The sequence below is a fragment of the Platalea leucorodia genome (genome assembly GCF_965183815.1).
Source record: "Platalea leucorodia genome assembly, chromosome: 2".
Taxonomy (NCBI): domain Eukaryota; kingdom Metazoa; phylum Chordata; class Aves; order Pelecaniformes; family Threskiornithidae; genus Platalea; species Platalea leucorodia.
Window position 1 is genome coordinate 25,276,809 of NC_138824.1, and position 20,973 is coordinate 25,297,781.

Here is a 20,973-nt window from a genome sequence, read left to right on the forward strand (position 1 = left end):
TTAAACGCCAAGTTAATTGATACTACATAATAATCTGGCCTCTAATTAGCACTGTGTTTTTAATTTGTTACCGATTCCATTATGCAGCCTGATCTAGTCTTAATAAAGACACTGTGAAAACTCCCATGCATCTGGTAAGAAGAGAATCAGGCCTAAGGAAAGAGAAAAATGACTACATCTTGGTTTGCCATTTGTAAACTACGGCAAGACTATGGTAAAAGTACAACTTCTTTCTGTTTTTTCCTCCTTCATTATGGCGAGTCAGGATTTTTTGTTAGTTTAACCACTTCACAATATTTGTCTGCTTGCAGAAGAACAAAACAGGATACGTCTCGCAGAGGAAAATGTGAGAAGAGTACATCCTTGGTTACTGCCTGCTGTTTATTGGACACAAGCTCCTTACACTTGTATGTCTTAAAAAGCAGTAAGAAAGCAAAAGAGGAAATCAATTAGTACTACAGGATCACTGATGCAGTCTGATGCAAATCAGTGCAATACCAAATTTTATAACACATCTAATTCTTCAGGAACTGACTGTAAATTAATGAAGCTTCTTGAAGTTTATTATACTCAAAATGATGTTGCTCTGCTTTTGTAGCTTCAAATAGTAGCTCAGACAGCCTAGATATAAATACATCAAGTAATATTTATAACTTTGGCAATGATCTTTATCTCTTTGGGGGTCCTAGAGCTCTGGAATTTGTTTTCTATCACAGGCTAAATGTCCTGAGTGGGATGTTGTAAGTCTGGGTTACCACCGGAAAGGAAGAAAAGATTTGAGGTTTTCCATTGCTTGTTTTCCTAGTAGCAGACTGCAGTGAATTGCATACTAATTCTGTGGTTGAAGTTATGTGGAAAGCAGCAAGGGCATATGAGTAGGTGTCCTCTTTGACATCTAAGTAAACAAACAAACATTTTGGATAGAGAAAAAAAAGAATCATTGTGAACGAGGACAAAATGTTCCAGCTTGTTCTCTGGCACTCTCTCCTTGCTTGTTATTTACATATGCAAATTATCATCATTTTAAGGTAGCTTTAATGAGGATCAATTATAAAGCAGTTTCACTCTTTCCTGGTTTATCAAGAGATTGACACCTATCTGTTCATCCTTCTCCATTTCAGCTTTCTGAAGCACTGGGAAAGGCTCACTCCACACTTTGCCAACAGCAGAGCACTGCTGGCTTTCATTAGTCGGGGCCAAATTCTTTCACTCTTGTTCACAGTGATTAATGCTGAAATAAACTGGACTTCTTGCAGTGTTCACTGTGAAAAGGCTCTAAGTATGCTCAGATACAGACTACAGTAACAAAGTATCTGCTGTTTGACTGTGCTCCCTCGCCCTTGCTAAAACTGGCATGGAGGGAATGGGGCAGAATTAAGGTTGTCTTCTGTTCGTACACAGGATGGTACTTTATTATTATTATTATTAATAAACTGTATTATCAAAGCACTTAAAACCAGAAACTGGATGGAGCAAAAGTACAATCTTTGCCCTCGGGAGATTACAAACTAAATATAAAACAAGACACCAGCGGAGAGAAGAGCTAATTGGGGTAGGAAGGGTGGAGTACAAGAGAACAATAAAACAATACTGGCCAGCGTCGTAACTACTGGTGTTAGCACACCAGAATTAGTTCTTGGAGGCACTGACGCAAAGCGAGTTAGCAAGAGGGTCTCCAAGGAGGTTAATGTGGCATCTTTATATAGTCAGAGGACCAACTCCCAAGCATGAGGGGCACTTTTAGAGAAAGCATGCAAATGTGTATTTGAAAATGTAATGAGGAGACAACAAAAGCTAGCTGTACAGACAGACTGGGGGAATCAAGCTTTTAATAGTGAACAAATGATAGACCGGGAAGGGACGGGCCCTCAGCCTTCAGCCAAGTAGCCTCCACTTGATGCCACATAAAGGCAGGATGAACTGCAATGAATAGTGTCAGCAGAGAACTGCCAGAGTATTTGCATTTGGGATGCACTGAAGTAGGCCAGATTGTATCTATCAAGGCAGAGTAAGTGAGAACAAAGATGAGATGGTAAATGTGGGATGAAAGTTTTTCCTAGAGCAACCACGAATTTTCACCTGGAAAACTCCTTCTGACAAAAAAAATCATTTCTTACGGAATAAAAATTAGAGAAAATGTCAGTTTTTCTGGAAAATAACTGCCATTTTCCTGGTTTTACCATGGAGCAAGATTTTCACATTCTGGCCAACCTTAACCTGGACTTTTCTCTCTGCCTCACATCCTAGCTGTATCTAGCTCTTGCAGATTTTTTTTTAATAACCACTCTACTTATCTGATCTTGTCTCCTTAACTCAGCCTAAATTGCCACAGGAGAATGATGAACTCCAGGTGAAGGCCCTGTGTGACAGGTAGGAGGATGCTCTGTTCTGTCAGAATGGTGAAAAAGGGGACAGGGAGGTAACTGTGGCACAAATGATCATTGGATGGATTACTGCCTGAGTAAACAGAGTGCTTCTACCGAACAGCAGACAACAAAGCTGATACTTAAGCTGAAATTCAGAAGAATAGCAGCCACAAAAGCCCTTGCACATTTCTCAGATAGCAGAGGAGAGCAAGGGACAAAACAAACCAAGTGCCAATAAACTTTCACTTTCTTTCGTAAGATGCTCTGTGGACATCTTTAAAATCTAGTATGTTGCAGATATGAAAGCTTGGGCTGGGCAAAGCCAGTCACTGTAGAAATAGCCAATTCTTCAGTGATTAAGCAACTGGGAAAGTGGAATGTATTTTATGTGTGTAGATATAGTGTTTTTTTTTACTGGAGCAGAGCTTGAAATTTTGAGGTGATTAACGCCCTTGAAAAAGTGAGCAGCTATGTTGAAACACGAATTGTCTCAGCACAGAATATTGCCCCTGTTCTTCTCATTCCAGCTTCTGGTGTGTGATTTTCCCCCTCCTTTTTAGTTGCTTGACAAAAATATATTATTCTAAACTACATCTTTCTTTGCTCTCAAAGTGCTCATTTCCTTAATATTGTATTGGGACCTTGTCTAAACCAAGATTATTTTTTTCCCAAACTTCCAACTGTTATTACCATCACAGTGGAAGTAATTGGAACATTTGTGTAAAAAAGCCTTGCAGCAGTCAGCGGCAATTTAGCACACACCGTATCTGGATATTGGTTCAGAGACCTGGGAGCTTGTTCTTTTTCTAATAACTCTCCTGGATTACACAGGAAAACATGATCAATCTTGACAACAGGTTCTAACAACAATGCAACGGAATTGTTCCCAGAACCAATTTACTTATGAGGGTAAGAACTTTCTTCAGATACACAAATACTAATGCGCACACACTTTCCTAGTAATCAGGCTACTGACTGATGGGAGCATATTGCCAAGTATCAATATATTGCAAGTTATGGATTTTTACAGAGCTTCCTTCACACAGCTACTATTTTAACTTATTTAACTTATTTAACAGATTTTAAAAGCATATATTTAATAGAATTGAAATGCAATGCTACTCATGTTTTTGGACAGGAAATAAAGAATGTCGTGGCCAGTCGCAATAGGGGATAGAATTTCAGGTAGGCAGATTATAATGACAAGAATCAAAATTTGGCTGAGTCCCAAGCCAAGCCCTCTTAACCTAAACAGTTCTACAGGATCTTGAATCGTTAAGGCTGATTTTAAATTTCTTCTTGCTTCCACAGTAAAGAAGGGCCAACCGGCTGTTCACAATATTGTCTGAGTCTCATTCGAAGTGAAGGCTGGTGGTGATTGGATTGTAAGCATCATTTCCCACAGCCCCGTTGGGAAGGTTTCCCAGCGGCTCAGAGCCTGCCTAAGCCCACTCCATCACCTAGCTCTGGCATTACAGAACTCTCTGTTCCAGCAGGCTAAGTGGTACGGCCATTCCTGCTAGTATAAAGGAGCTTAAGCTTAGGAAGAATGCTTGTTTCATGACATTTAACATATCTGGGTATTCCCACTGAGAAGCAGGATATTCATGCTGTGAAGAAGGGGCTGGACTAGGTGGATCTGCAGCGCTTTCTATCCAAAAATGTCTCTGTTTCTGTGAGAACATTTTGGTAGCGTCAGGCAGCACCTGTATTCCATTAACTCCAAAAGCATTTCAGTGTTTACAGTAACCAGGAAATGTCGATGTCTGTGTTATATTAACAAGTCAGCAGCAACAACTGCAGTTTCAGTTTTTAGAGCTGCGCAGAGAGCGGTTTACTGTGAGTCGCTGAGGATTTTACTTTTTTTGGTTGAAACACTGTAGTACTGCCCTTGAAACGATTACAGAAAGCTTTGGAGAAAAAAAGGTTCTCAAAAGAAGTCCAATATTGCTTCAGTAATGGCTTCATATAATCAGGTAGGCAAAAGCGTAGCTGTGAACTGCAAGTCTAAAAAATACTTGTAGCTTCTTCACCTTAGTTTTGCCTACACTCTTCCTGCCTTTTGCACGCAGGTTTGAGGGGGTTTGCATAACCACGTAAGTTCATTCAAGATTCAGTATCTTGGAAACAAAGCTATGTTATATTTTTATGTGGACTATACTACATAAATGCACAGAGAGGTAAGCTATTAGGTGTCACTGCACAGTAGGCAGCAGCCTTTATGAGAGCACTGATGTGCTGCTGTATAATTATAGTCTATACAAAAGAATTCAGCTGTGAGAAATGAAATAGTCCACCACGCAAAGCATAACTTATTGTGGTCTTCCAGACTCCAGCTTCTGCATGCAAGAGGCAAAAAATCTATGCTATGCACCCATTTGCTTTTCACAGAACTGAATTTTAATAGTGACATTACATTACTATTATATAAACAGTAACATCAAACACCATGGGAGAAAGCTCGAAAATACCAAGATACTTTTCTTTTCTCTTTTGGGATTGAAAGCAGTACTTGATACAACTTAATTCCCAAGACAGGCGATAGCAGGGACTGCTCTGCAGCTGGCCCAGAATACCAAAGGCAGAGAGAGCCTGAGGAGGTGTTACCCATCACCTGCTGCTGTGTACAGTGAAGTGACCAGAATGATGACAGAGGTCACAGCCACTGCTCTCTACTGATAATGCCACCGCTCGCTTTCCAGAAAGGGCCATCTTTTTTATTTAGTATTACTTGAAAACTTGATTCCAGAAAGAAGAGAGCAGGCTTCACCTCGCCCTTGTACTCCCTTGAAGCACTGTATTTGGGGTTCTCGTATGCAGGGACAGGAGGTGGACTCGATAATCCTTGAGGGTCCCTTCCAACTCAGGACATTCTATGATTCTGTGATTCTATGATTCTTGCCGGCCTGACTCCCCCTCTTACTATTAATAGACACTTTTTTGAGACCCCACATACACAATTCCCCTTGACTTCAATTAAGTGCCATGCAAATGAAGGAGATATGCATTCAGGACTGTTCGAGAAGGCAAGAAAAAGTTGCTGTTTTGCTTGTATATATCGCTGGTTCCAAAGTTCGTTTTCAGCGTTGCAGTGGTTTCTAGTGAAATTAGTTCCTAGGGATGATGTCAGAACACCTTTACTGTGCTGCAGATACAGATGTTGCCCATACTGTTTACTTACACTACTGATATGCAGACGCACTTCACCAGCTTTTTGTCATTCTGTGCTGACATAAGTCTTCTCAGTAGTAATTACCTGTGATTGCTCTACATTTCAGGGAAATTTTTTGAAACTTTTACATTACAAAAACCCATGTAAATTGCTTGGAGAGTAGGTGCTGATGGGATTATAACTCAGCAGGATCTTACGCAGTGTTAGTTTTTGAGACAGAAGATCAGTTAATTTACCTGACAGAGAATATTTATACTAAGTAATCCTTGATGTTAATTTGATCAAAATTATCAGATACATAGTTTCAGAATTCAGGCCTTAAAAATATTTTAGTGAATGTCTCTGCTAAAGGGGGAAAAAGTGTAAGAAGTAAATCCGAAAAGCAAAAACTAGTCTTCTCATGCCTCAAATTGGAGGCTATTCCCAATTTCTCTTCTGAAATGTTGCTAAATGGTTTTGCAGTGATCTAAAGTAGTTCATTGCTGTCAGTCAAGTCATAAGGAATACTGTTTCATCTGGAAAACACTATCCTCCTTTAGGACTTAAATAGGTTTGGATTTATCCTCCTCCCTCCTCTCCTATAGCTCATATTTTATAGATGGGCAGGATAAATGCAAAGTGGGTTGTATGTACTACTAGAAAGTAACAGCAGGCTCTTACTCTACTTTGTACAGGTATAAATTACCTCTTTAATGCAGAACTGATGAAACTCAAGGTCTTCTCAGTTATCACCAGGGTCAGCCTCCCTTCCTACAAGAACTCTCCAATCATTCTTTAAAAAACCCCCACAATTTAGACCAAACACTAGTGACAATCTCACATTAATGGTGCAATTCTTGATTTGCTGAAGTAATTGTAAAAATTCCCATATGCTTCACTGAAAAATTTCCTTCAGTGTGGGTACTTCCCTTTCCCTGCTCACTCCCATCATGGTTTTTAAGAATATGTGAGCATAAAGCCCTCAGTTTCTTGCTGATTTTATGATCGTCATTAACTGGGGAAACAGGTTACAGCACATGAGGGTGCTACATATTCTGTATCTTACATTCATTGGATATCCCTATGACTTAAAGGTGAGTAGGAATTTAGTGCCACAACATTTTCCATTAGTTAAGTGAAATGCTTGTTTCTTCCCTGCATATCATCCTTCGCTGACTTCTCTGAATGTTTCTTTTTGTAGACGGTTTTGTAATGTGGACAATGCTGGGCATCACTGTCATACAGTTCCTGAATTTATATGATGACATTATAATAATAGCAATGCTGTTCTTTATGGTTCATATAAATTAGCATTTTATTTGCTTTCACGACTGGTGCTGCAAATTGAACAGCTGTTTTCACTGGGCTGTTTTAATTAAGCGGTCCATAATGTTGCCTAGGTATTTTTCCGAACTGCTAACACTTCATTAAGTATGCAGTATCAGTGAACGCTTCCGATCATTCCTGAGCATTGCCTCACACTTAGGTAAATTGAAATCCCATCTGCTTTGAGGCTGTCAAATCACCTCGCTTTGGTGATTTGAATTTGGTTCTCAGAAATCATTCTAATCTTTAGTACCCTAGGAAATCTTGAGTTTGCTACAGATTTTGCCATCTGTTCACTCACTTGTCAAGATAATGAAGCTTTAAATGATACTTGTCCTAGTAAAAATCTTTTAGGCAACCTATTGTTAGCCTCTCTTCATTCCGAAAACTGACAAGATTAATTTGAGTGTCTTTCGATCTTTTATAAAGTCTATGTTCTATGACCAAAATTTCCTTCCCACACTGATTTCTCACGTTATTTCCTCTCTGTTTTGAAGATCTCTGGAATATTAGTTTGGAAAGCCTAGATAAGTTTTATCTCTTCCTGTTTTCCTGTGCAAAAGCTGATTCTCTTTTCTTTTACAGAGCCATGCTGGATCCTATATCTGTATTCTCATCTGGGTGTATTATAGCTTGCTTTGTTGTTTGTTTTTTTTTTCATAAACATATATGATAATTAATATGGGAAGCTGGAATTATTTTCACTGCCCACAATGACTTCTTTTCATCTTTAAATATGGGTATCATTCTAGCTGCCTTGGACAGCTGAACCTGACGAGTGTATTCCAACATTTCCACTTTTAACTCCATTTCTGACAGTGCTTCATCTCATGTTTGCAAAGAGGACTCCAGAATGCAGTCACATTCGGGCATTAAGTCTGGAAATACTCTGCCCAGGCACAAAAAATTCATGATTTTAAAAACTATGTCCCTAAGTCTTACACCCAAAGTCACTGTCTGATTTTCAGAAGTGGTTACCACTCATCAGCCACTTCTGAAATCCTTTCTGAAAATCAGATCATTTATTTAAAGGCATAAACAGGAATCTGGAAGTTCAGCTTTTGGTCTTCAGTTTTTAAACCTTGCTTCTTACTACCCAGAAAGCTGGCTAATCCTCAGCTGGTCAAGGAGACATAACCCATGGGTGATGTCATGATAGATCATGATAGGTCCATTAACAAGCTGAAGGAAAAGCAAGAAATTGTTTTGATTGCAAGGGTAGAGAGGGAGTATCATGCCTGGCTTTAGAGAGCTTGCAGAGCTGTTTGCCCATTTCACTGAGAACCAAAGAGGACTAAGAAGCTCTGGAGAACATAGAGAGGTATGGGGTGGAGGCAACAGGAGAGGCAGAAGGAAAGGAAGGAAGGAAGGCAGGCCACTGTAAGGCATCACAAGCAGAAGAGTAACCAGACTGTAAAGTGGCAGTGCCTTTATGAGGAAGCTGAACAGTGAATGGAAATGGGAAGGAGGAAAACTAAAACTGGATTTTGCAAAGAAGGAAATGGAGAGAAAATGAACAGAGCTAGGGGAGTCCAGAAGAGTATAAGAAACAACAGTAGGTAGGATATGTGCATGGTGTAGAGAAGTGTGCAGAGCAATGAACAAAGGGCTCTGGATACACTGTTGGCTGTTTGCACTGCTAGTCCAGGTTAACTGAATTAACTGAGTTTAACAACTTTAAAATGCTTGGTTTTTACACTTCGTTTTACACTGCATTTTAACTTAACCTGTGATTCAGAAATGCTAATAAAATTTCAAAAGCAATAGGTGTAAGGTTCCCATTCCCTGAATTGTAGGCACTCATTGTTAAAAGAGAATGGAGGGAGGTGGGAAGCTGGGAGGGAGAGGGATAACCCTCAGAGGCTGGCTCCTTCCACCCAAAAGCAGCTGCCTGGAAGAGGTGCTACAGCAGACCTGTGGAGGAGGACTTGATCCAGCTGAAGATGTTAACACTCTGAAAATGCCCCTCCCCCATTGATAAAAGAGATGCTTAGAAAGCCATCTTAGACCGTAGGTAAAGCTGGAGGTATCAATTCCAGCTCATGTTTCCTGTTTCTGTGGAATTTTAATAGGCTTTCAGTATTTAACCACTGCAGACTCATTTAAAAATCTCAGCTTGAGTATACTTTGGTTTCACTCTAGTCTTTTTTAAAGTCTCTGACAGATTCAAAAGCACAGTCCTCACAATTCTCAATGGAATTTGTGTTCTGAAATCCTATGACTTATTTCTCCTTTTGTTCTTTTTCAACATGGGCTACCTTTTGATGTGGAGACACTGGAATTGTTTTGCTGTTGAATAACAACTTTTCTCTTGCAGCACCAGCTGTAAAACATGAACACCTTGTTGGATCACACTCCAGAAATCTGAAATGGGAATCCTGCCAAAGCTCAGGGCTTCCTTTTTGTTTTGACTGTCGCTCTGCTCTTGCTTCTGTTAGTATCACATTCCTACCACTTGTGCTTTTCAGATACCTATGGCCAAACTCTTTCCCAGTGTAATTCCACTGAACTCAATGGAGCTGCAACAGAAGTGAATTTGTCTCAGTATGTCTGTAAATTAACCAGTCATCTAAGCTGGAGAGTGACATTGATAAGCAATAACAGCACAGGAGTGGTGAAAGGAAGATATCTCCTAGTTAGTTTTGGACAGTTGACACTAACTCCGTTGTCAGATAAGTCTTACTGACTGTGGGAAAAGCTGAGTGGGAAAAGTCACACTCGCCGCCTGCTAACCGTAGGAGGAAAACAGATCTGGAATGCAGAGGAAATCTTGACATTATCTGTTCCCCCAACCCCTACCAGCCAGGCAATCAAAATAACTAGCTGAGTATCAACTGTCTCTGTTCCTGGCCCAAACAAATGTGCTTTCTTGACAAAGTTTTTGCTCACAGGAGAGGAGGCAAAGAGAAGGAGTCTAAAGTGGGTGTGGGGGAGTGTTTCCTGCCAAAAAACAGGAGCTGCTTTTCTGTAACATCTAAAAGGATAATGACGAAATAAGCCTAGCGCTGTAGACAGAGGTGGCTCTGTGGTTTCCAAAGGACAGCAATGCATACTCGACAACCCCGCAGCCCTACACAACAGAACTCCAGTACTTCATCACTCCACTTGGCCTCTGTTGACATTGTCAAGGACCATTTGCCACGGACTTCGGTAAAACAAGGATCAAACCCAAGGGAACAAAACCACTGGAAAGGAATTCTGTGTTCCCATTCAAACTGTGTTGTGTAAGAATAAAGTGTAGCCATTGCAAATGAACGCTTGAAGATTAAAGGTGTTTCCTCCTCAGTGATCATAAGACACAGGGTCTATCAAGACCTAAGGAAGCACAACATACAATCAGTGTTCCATATACGCATCACAGCAAGTTAGAGGCACTCTCACATATTTCTGTATACACTCAGTTACTTACCTATGTGTAGCTTAATACTCTGGATATCATCCCCATATGGTTGTTGCTACGCTTAAAGAATTCCAAGGCTATGGGGCCATAGAAGAGGAACACAGCAACAAAAGCAACAAATGAAAAGGTGTACTTTAAGTTACTGAATATTTTGAGTTCTCCATACATCATCCAGCCATTGAGCATATAGCATCAGTACTGTCTGTCTGATAAATGGGTGAAAATATGTAAAAGGAGAAGTTTTAGTTTAACTTTGGAAATTCATCTTACATTTTTGTTATCAAACTAGAGTCCAGAGAGCTGTAAATTGAAGATTTTGACAATGTGTTGGTGAGCAGACAAGAAAAGAAAGAGTGTGAAAAGCAGGGCTAACTTTGTGTGTTATATGTTTATAAAACAAACCCAACACCAGCAGTCTGCTAGTGATGCCAGAGTACCTATGCCCTTGTGCCCACTTTGCCTACTAAAAGACCCTGGAAATCCAAACTAGTGGCTTCTCTCGATGGAGGCCTGGCATGGATAGTAAGGCAACTACTGCTGGGAAAGGCTGTAAGGAAGTCATGGGATGTTGCAATTATTCCTCTCCATATTCCCTCTTTGCTGCTTTGGGAAGCTGGCAGAGTAGAAACAGTTCTCTGAGTCTCTCTCTCCTATTTTTGCACCCCCGATCCTTCTGCCTTTGGCAGGAGTGGACCACCAACACCCTGGGCCTTAGCCACTTGTTCTCTGATTTTTCTATACTAGGAAGCCTTGACCTGCTGCTGGCTGAGACAATGCTAACAGCTCAAATGAGTGCCCTGCCATGCAGGAGCAGATAGAGGGGCTCTCCATACAACCACAGCGCTAACGTAAGCTCCTCCTGGTGCCGAGCTCTGCATGGACAAAGGGCACAGCAAAGAGCACCCGGCAGGGTGGGGACCGTAACCTGAACACCAATCAGCTCACGAACCAACATGCATGAAAATAAGCTCTTGACAAATTATTTAAATGGTGAATTAGAAACAAATGTAAATATCCCATTCTGCCTGTATGGTGCTCAAAAGGACACTACTCCAGGCCTGAGGCCCGTTGACACTACCTCAGTACAAACAATTTAAAAATAATAAATGACTTAATTAGCAATCCAAGTAAGCTGTAGTTTTAAGACTTTGCTAAATGAACTATATACATTTTATGAAATATAATGTTCCCGAGCTTCCCATTTCCTCAGCTACTTAGAGGAGTTGTTTGATTCTGAAATGCTGTGAGAAGTGGAAGGTATTTTTTTTTCTTTACAGATATAAATAATTTTATATACAGCTATAAATGCATCATTAAGAGACTAATGCTACCCCCACCAAGTTGCCAGTGACTGCAACCAGCACAGAATTAGGTTGTACAGAGGAGGAATCCTTAATATTCTACAGGATAAACCTGCAAGATTCTATGCTAGAATCAGTTTACTTCTCAGAATTAAGCCAATTTTAAAAGAAATTGATAATTATGGACTTGAAAACCATTCAACCAATCTAATAACTTCAGTGATACTTACAGATGGGCATTTTCCTGACTTTTAAAAGCAAGCTTTCCTTACTACCAAGTGTTATCTTAGTGTTAATTACCTATCATATGTGATTATATATTGCAATAAGGATTGAATTTAAAGTCAGGAGAAATACTTACATCCTTGGTAAGCTAAAAATTCCAGGAAATGGCAGTTACTACTAAGCCATATACAATGACAACTGTAACTGTTCAAGTAATTAAAAAAATATTATCAGTTGTAGTTCATGGAATAAATGAATTTTTAATTAACTTTGCTTAAAAGTAAAATCAGCATTTGCTTTTACACTTCCACATAGAAGTCATCCAAACCAAATTTCAAACATTGCACATGTCGCAATCTGTCCTTCCCATTCATAAATTTGCAGCTAATACTAAAAACCTGCATGGCAATCAGGCAGACCTATGCCTTGCACAGAGCGTGCTGAGCAGCTTCTTGACTATTTAATCATGTTGCTGAATTTTGAAAAAACATCATTGACTTGGAGCTTAAGTCAACTCTGATGTAAAACCATTAGTTTTCCCAAGAATTACACCAGGGCAAAATTTGTCCTTTTGCTTTAAAACAAATTGTCCTGACATACATACTAGCCTTATATAGCAGAGTTTTTTGGAACCAAGGAAAATTCCAGGGTAGGTATGTACCTAATATAAACAAATCTCAAATAAAAGCCTAAAGCCATTACCTTCTCAGACCTCATGTCAAAAGCCAACACTTCACCAAGGCTGGAATAGCAATTTCAGATCCACTTAATAATACCCATATATAAAGCAACCTTTTGGCCATCTGTTTTCTTGAACTTGCATTTCTTATTGCTCTGCCTTCATAAAGACACAGAGCCAAAATCACAACTGACCAATGCCATTATATGCAATGGAATTATACATGGGACGGTCTTGGCATGTCTTTTGTGTTCATATGCAGCTCCGGCCTCCTCCTATTGCTGCACTTTAGCTGTGGCTTGACAGCATGGTGGAAATAACACATTTGGTTTTGCCTTGTGCTGAGCGCTCAATAAATACCAGCATCTCTATGTGTATTTCTGTCATAGCAACTTGCTGGCCTGGATGGAATCTAATACAGAGAACAGGAAGGGCAGAGACTGGATAGTTTTCAGTTGAAAAGCTTGCTAAAGCAACTCTCTTGTTTCTTAGGAAGGTGCCCCTGTAGTTGACATTAACACTACATGGCTCTTTGTCCTCCTCTAGTGGTCCCATGATATTTAGGGAGAGGCTTATGCAGTGATTACTTCCTTCAAGTTCATGTGGTTATTACTCAAGTGCAAGGTGTTGATGTTCATGCCTAGAGATCCTGCCTTCAATCCTAACACGAGCAACAGTGAAGCGTTTCATCACTCTGGTGCTCATGGAAGTGGAAACTCGTGTCGCTGACCATAGCCAGCCACAGTTACAGAGATGCTGTGTCTTTTTGTGCTGTGGCCATCTCCTCTGAGCAGAGCTTGCACCACGGCAGGTTGTTCAATAGCATGAAAGAGTGGCATGGTCTGACTGCGGTCCCACAAAAGGTCCTGTGTTGGAAAAGGTCAGAAGCTGGCTGCTTCGTTCGATAGCTTTATTGCCCCAAATAACTTACATTAAGCATATGTGCCAGCCAAAAGCATTCCTCTGTCCGACTTGCAAACAAAGCAACAGCACAGAATCTATCTTGTGTCCTCAGCCTTTCAGAGAGGAGCTACCTGTCACTCTGATGCAGCACAAAAACTCACAAGTTAGTCCTTAGGAATTGATCCTAAATAGCTAAATAGCAAAAACTGAACCTAGCGAATTGCCACATGGGGGAAATATTTTTTAATGTGGAAGACTAAAATTGCTGGAACTGCTACCCGTTAGAAATGCTTTCTGCGAAAACAAAAGGCTCTTACTATATAGGTCATTCTTCCATGTGTGTGTATGTCTCTCTTAGAGCTGTAACGCTTAGTTAGCATTATAAAACACTAAAGATTTATTTTGCTACTTGCATACTTCAAAATGTCTAACCTTCAAACTTTTGAAGTTATACCTTGCCCAGGAAATAAAATACAAGGACATAGTTTGCACTGTGGCTATCAGAGAGGTCTGAGGGAAAGGTCTAATTGAAAGAGAAAACAGGTATACTAGGTTTTTTTATTATTCAGTGAAAATTTTCCAGGCATTTGTTACTTTTGGAATAAATGTCCAATACCACAATGTGTCCTCCGCCACGACTCTTGGAAAACCCCAGTTTAAAGAAAGTTGGTTGCTCAGATGCAATGGAGCTGAATATGGCTGTTTGTCCACAACCTTGGTCAGACATTTCTTGAGTCACAGAAGAAAATGACTCGAGAATCCTATGGCTCCATGTCTGACCTTAGTTGCTGGAAACGAGCAGCCCCTAATTCCAACAGAGGCAAAACTTTAGAGCAATTTACTAATTTGCATTAGATCGCCATTTACAGCAAGGTAAATGTCACTCAAGCTCATCTATCAGATGTTTAGTGTTCAGCTCTCCTTAGGAGTCCAAGTGTAAACAGAAATGAGTTAGAAAAAATGTTTATAATACCTTCATTTCATTCTGAAACCACCTATATTTTGTACAATTATTGACTAGATATTATTTTTAATATTTACCAGCTCTAGTCTTTTCAATATTTTTCTTTCTTATTAAAAATGTTGACTGAAAATCAAAGTTACAGAAAGAACTACGGAGCAGGGAAATGGAGGAACATATTTAGAATGATATTGAGTATTAGTATCTGTATAAAGTGTCTTTATACATTACTGCCTCATTGTTTCAGAAATTTCTTATATAAAATTCAGAATATTCCTTAATAGATCAAGCTTTTGTCTATAATTCACACACTAAACCAGTGAACATATATGTTTTTAATCTACACCTGTTTTTTTTTAGAAACAGCCATATCCTGAGATATATATAGTAAGGGTTCTCATTTTCCTCTTGCTTTTGAGAGCTGAGGATCACAGTTTGCCCTCAGCTGCTCCAATACATCAGTAGGAGCCGAGTAGCAAAGATTTGCCTTTTCAGAAGAACAAAGAAGGGGTTTGTTCTATCATTTCTGATTATGAAAGGAACATATAGGCAGGAAGAGGCAATCTCACTGCCTAATTTTGGGAGCCAAACTGGCACCACACAGAAGTTAGAACAGGAGCCAAATGAAAGGACCCTCTGATGCACTGACTGCAGGAGAAGCACCATGTCTACCTACTTCTAATTTGAGGAATACAGAGCTTAATTAGTTAACAGGCCAAGGCCACCAAACAGCTGGGTTTATTCACTAGTTTACTTTCACTATACCACTGCTGAAGAAAACAGCCTGTTCATTTTTCAGTCCAAAGTAAGCATCTCCACTTCTTGTTGGAAACATGTCAAAGTGAGCCCACTCTGCTTTCTAGTAAATGCATGGGATCATTGGATGAGGATGTTTTATTTTCCCGAGTTATTTAAGGTCAGGTTCTCATCTTGGGTAAACTCTTGTAGCTGGAGTAACAACAGCATGAGACATGAGTACTGTCTAGGCCTTGGAAGGGACTGCAGGATGTCTAACCCAGCTGCTGCTCTCCCCTGCAGAGGAGGGGAGAAGGGGGCTCATGGCCACAGCCTCAGCTCCACCTCCAGCACACTTGCCAGGCATCCATGGCAAGTGAAAGGCTGAAAGAGATCACCTTCTCCATCTCCCCAGGAGCAAGAGGAAAATCCCAGAACATCCCATTTCCCTGTTTACAGTGTGATTAACCCATAACTCCTACCCAGGGACCGCAGCAAAGGTAAAATAGAAAGATGAGCATAAAACATTATATGACCAAGGAAACACAGAAATATGTAATCAGTGGAACTGCTGTACATGGGTTTGATCTTGCAATGAATCAAGCACCTGCAGTTTCTAACAAGAGCCAGATGGAGTTGCAGTTCCCTCTCAGTTCCCAAAATCAGGCCCTTTGTTGGCAGTTGTTCATATACAGCTGCTATGTAGCACAGTTCTGGTTTCTTACACTATGGAGACCTCTCCTTGAAGTCAATTAGGATTATGCCTGGACAAATTTTGCAGGATCAGGCTATTCATTAAAGCCTTGGGACCACAACTGCCTCAATTTGAATTTTGTAATATATCAGTCAAGGATACACAATTATCCATGGAGTGCTTCTGAAGTGGCCAAGGTCACACGAGGATTTTATCGTATTACTGCAGTGCACCATCTTCCTTGCCAGCCCATTGCTGTTCTGCTACAGACTACATTACCATGCATCAGCAAATACACAAGCTCGCTGCTATATTTAGTGTTTCATACATACCACTAAAATCGAGGATGTGTCAGCTTTTAATCTGACTTTAAATTTTTGTCAGCAAAGTAAAAGCTCATTTTCCCTACCAGTGAAGTGTGCTCTGTGTTAGTCATCTTGAGCTATGTGGTGATAACTTTAAAATACATTAGGCAGCTAGAACACTTGAGCTGAATAGAATGATTTTTACTAAGAGATATACTAGGAGACAGTAAAGATGCATAGCATCAGTCAGCCAGGTTTTGATAGTGACTGCCACAGGCTATCTAAAAACCCAGCAGCAATCTGATGGCAAGAGGAGCAGCTAACCAAGGTGTTCTCTGTAGTACCACAGCAGACAATTAGGACCTCCTGGGTTACAAGTCCAGAAGAGAGATAGGTGGTGCAGATTGGGTTTAGTGTTAGGTACCTAGCAATATGAGAAGAAAAGCATTGACTTGAACAGAGTGGCCTATTGCATGGAGATGGGACTGGTGCAGTCCTATTAATGACATCATCTATTAATGACAGCAGGAACATGGTTCAATGGTTGGAACCACAGTTACCACCAGGATAGCCATGTTCATTCTCAAAGAAAGTAGGGTTTAGTGCATGAAGCTGGCGTTTTCACGGATCTTGGTAAAGCCACAGGATAGGATATTTTTTACATATTCATAAAACTTGCTTATTCATGCCATCACGTACAAGGAGTACAAGTGTGGATCATCTTCCTGTCTACTGCTTCTGCAGAAAGCCGACAGACAACTTGCTAACCTACAGACCAAGGGTAAGCCTGTCTACATGAAAACCAGCATTTCCACTCCAAAGCGTTTGTTCTCTCTTGCAACTGTCCCTTGCACTTTGCTAACTACATCTTAAAGGATGCGGGTGACACCATGTTTGCAACCTAGGTCTAACTCCTAAGAACGCTGCATTTACTTAGTAGTGTGCAATTATATAAATATATAAATTTCCAAGTCTTTGTGGAAACCCTGTTTCAGCCCAACCCAGGGCTGTCCATCCCAGCTCCACGACGCTGCAACAGGGCTGTCTGTTCTCCAGCTCTGCCGCAGCCCTGCCCAGCCATGGGACCCGACCTGCAGATGGACATCTCATCCCATCCGTGGCCCATCCCTGTCTCCAGGGCCCTGCCTGGCCATCCTGGAGCTGTGTCTGACCTTGTTCCCATGTCTGTCCCTGGTCCCCAGGGAGCCACTGGCTCATGCTACACCCTGCCACTATTAAAGAAAACAGAAATCAGAATAAATTCATGCCTCTAGAGTCATGTCTTACCATTATTTAATATTTTTTCCTAATGCACAATTTTTTTAATGGTTAGAACATCATTATTATTTCCAGTGCATGCACTGTTAAAAGTACCAGTGTTAAAAGTACCAGTACCATCTGGAAATAACAGTACTAGGCCTGGTTAGCACGCAGCAACACTGCCAGCAATACTGGTACTTCAAAGGAGGTTCCCTGGGGTGGCTGAGTGGTCTGTGCAGCTGCAGCTTTTCTTAGGACACATTTCAGGTATCCTGCTTAACATATTGCAAGGCATCCACTGCAAATCCAGGGAATGGAAGCCCCAAAATATTGCATTTATTTGTAAAAAAAAATAAAATTGTAAAAGAAAATGCAAGCAAGAGAGAAAACAACAGTCCAAAGGGCAGGGCTTTTTTCCCTCTCACACACAAATATGGTTTACGTGGAGAACGACTAGAAGCCAAGGAGGCTAAGGAGAGCCCAGCCCTGGAAGAAGGGCTGCAGGAGCCCCCCACCCTGGCTGCAGCAGCTCTGAGGTGCCCCGTGCATCCCCATCTCCTGCTGGGATGGGGTTAGAGGGGCCGTCTCCATCCAAAACAGTTGATGCTGTGTGGTGGGGAGGGCAGGGTGCTGCCCCGCTATGACCCACTGGTACTCCGGGAAATGACTCTTTTGGGCCTTGAGAGCTCTAGTTTGAGAGTGCTTTTCCCAAGAAAGAGGTCAGAAGAAGAAAGACAAAAGGGAATGAGAAAGAATAAGAAGTGATAATGTAAGAGGAAAATGGTGGAGAAAATTAAATTGAGCAGAAGAGTGCTGTGTTCTGTTCATGGCTGATATGGGCAGGATGGGTGTTCTTCTCATGCAAGAAATTCCAAAACAGAAAAAAATTTCTTATCCAGAAAGGAGAGAAAATATCAGAAACATTTAGGAATTGCAAATCTGGAACGAACCCTGTCCCTCAGTCCAAGACATAGATTTGGCCATTTTTTAAATTTAAATCATGTTTCCCCCCCCTTTTTTTTAATTTTTTAACTTAACAAATTTCAAAGCCAAAAGTTTCAAAGCCAAATAGAAATCAAAACTTCTGACTTTGAAAACTGTTAGATCATCAGATGTCAAGACATGCGCACCTGTTTTACAGAAATGATTTGAAACAGAAATTAATGGATGCTAACCTTTTCTTGTAAAATGGTTCAGTTTGAAGAAATGGGCATTTTCTGCCAGAAGCATTTTAATGATAAATTTATTACCAGCTCTATCATATGCTAGATTTCCATGATTAAAGTTCCACCTCAGTGACCAAACTGTGTCAGAAAATGACCTGTCATTCTTCTTTCATGTCTGCAGTTATCAAATTTTCAACCATCGTGTTTTACTGTGAAGATGGGTGCCAAACTTTATCTCTTTTGGTGACAAAATTAATGCTATCATAAAAGTAAAACAATTCAAAAATTAATCATAGTAAAAAATGGGAGCACTGCTAAAATAATCAGTTTTATTTAAAGTTTATGTGCCATTGGTGTCTTTTCCTTTTCTTTATAAAGCAAGCATTCAATATCACAGAGAGGTTTTGATCCAAGCAATGAAAACAATAAAAACAATTGCTAAATCAGTCTCAAAACTGATGGGATTTGTTTAGCTTTGGAAAAGCACAGGCATATGTTTCATTGGCAAATACCATCACGGAATAAATACACATACAACTCATAAAGCAGAAAATGTTAATGTGCACAGACCTTGAATAAAAATACTTATATTTACACTATGCTCAACAGCCTTCATGTTTTGTTGACCTGATGTTAAGCACATGAGGGCAAAATTGCTGACAGAGACCTGAGTTTTCTAGACCAGGGTTGCTGGCATTTTGCTAAGTCAGCACATTTGCTAGCAGAGCCACTGAATCAGTGACATTGGCTGCAAAAGGCTTCATTCATCTGCTTCTAACAGAGTTAAGGTGGCCCTTGGAAAGGAGTGAGGATGCAATTTAGAGCAGAGACAGATGCTGCTCTGAGCAGGAAGAAATCACTGAGTTAGCAAACTGGCTTAAAGTAGTCCTTCAGGCCAAGAAAAGATGCTAAGTCATCTCGGGACAGAGGGATAATTACAACAACGATGTCCAATTGCTTTTGTTTTAATTGTCGCACATATTGACTACTGAAACAGAAAAAGCAGTCAGAAATAGGTGACTCCGGAGGTCAGTTGTTTTATGACTGCACTATTTCTAGCTGGCAAAGGCTTTTGTGAGAATGAGGATTCACTTAGACTCTGGGGACATTTCTTTTTGCAAAACTGTGGGGCTGTTATTAAATTCCAGTAACCCCCATCCTGGGAAGCAGTTTATTTTCTCTGTATTTCTTAATTGTGCTTCATTACAATTTAATAAGGACATTTACCCTCAATTAAGCAAATCATCCAAGCAGTTGCTTACTCCCTGTTGCAATGAATTGGTTTTGTCAAATGCGGCTTTAATTGCATGTTAAGTATCTTGCTGAATCAGGATCTCTGTGTGTATATCTGTCTATCCAAATCTTTACTCAGCTCCTGGCATGCTAACGTACGTGGGGTTCAGGGTATCCATTCCTTTAACTCCACTTACTGCTCTGATCTTGGTGCCTCAGCTGTAACTAAATAATTTACCCAGAATAGTCAAACTCACCAATGCTGTTAATATTGACAACCGCATTAACCGGCTAGTGAGCTCACGCTAAGGTGTGATGCGGGCACCGTGACTCTGCCACTGGGGAAAAGGACCGTGGGGGTGTTACATATTTTGGAAAATGTGCCTTTGTAACGAGCCTCACCAGATTCGGCTGCTGTGCAAGCACTGAGCCAGAAAATGCACTAAGGTACCCCTCACCTTGACTCACCTTATGCCCGCCAGCGCCACGGCAAGCCCTTTAGTCCCACTCTGACACCAATAACAAATACTTGGATTTATCCCTCTTATTTCATAAGTCACTTTGCAAGGCGTAAGTCGCAAGTTGCTGAATTAGCAGCTTTCCTAAGAACCATGTAAATCCTACACCACTACATCATGAACAACAGCATGGAAGTGACCGTAGCAACTGCATGAAATAACTAAAACTCAGAATAGCAGAGATTCCCATGGGTCTTCCATCAACGCATGCATGTCTACACAAGCCACCAAGAACCTTTCAAGAAGTAATGCAGTGTCTTACCTGCTTTTTCCTTACACAGCTTCTGAAACAGCACCTGTAAGAAATAAATTAGTTTTTGTTTAATAACTATACATTTTTTTCCTTCAAATAAGTTCTACATTTCAGGATGACAATACATGTCATTCTTAAACATCATCACCACCACAGGGCATAAAATCCAGAGCTCATCAATCAAAATCATGGGGAATGTCTAGTGTTGCTTGCTAAGGACAACCTGCTGCCCATTCCCAAACCAGGTTCACCTGTCTTGCAGGAGTGAGCTTAGGAGCAGTCTCTGCACAAGCAGGGTACGTGCTGCAAGGATATATGAGGTCCAGCACACTGGAACATGCCTGAAAGTGTCTCACGATGCCGTTGGGGCTTGGTGAGGCAGCACACAGGCTGCCGGCGAGGCACGTGTGGGCAGCCGTACGGACAGGTGGGAAACAGAGGACACTGTGGCTGTCGCAGCTTGGAGCGGCAGAGTGATGGTGCTTATTCATCTGTGA

At 40.7% G+C, this 20,973-nt stretch overlaps 1 protein-coding gene across 1 annotated transcript in view; it reads right to left on the bottom strand.

Annotated features, from left to right (window-relative positions):
• The window catches only part of STARD13 (StAR related lipid transfer domain containing 13), a gene marked incomplete at its 5' end in the record, with an annotated part of 256,335 nt that overhangs the window by 149,811 nt on the left and 85,551 nt on the right, over positions 1-20,973 (bottom strand). Inside the window, one exon of the mRNA XM_082304662.1 lies at positions 20,486-20,519. Within this exon, the coding sequence (XP_082160788.1) occupies positions 20,486-20,519 (34 nt within the window). The remainder of the gene's footprint in view (positions 1-20,485; positions 20,520-20,973) is intronic.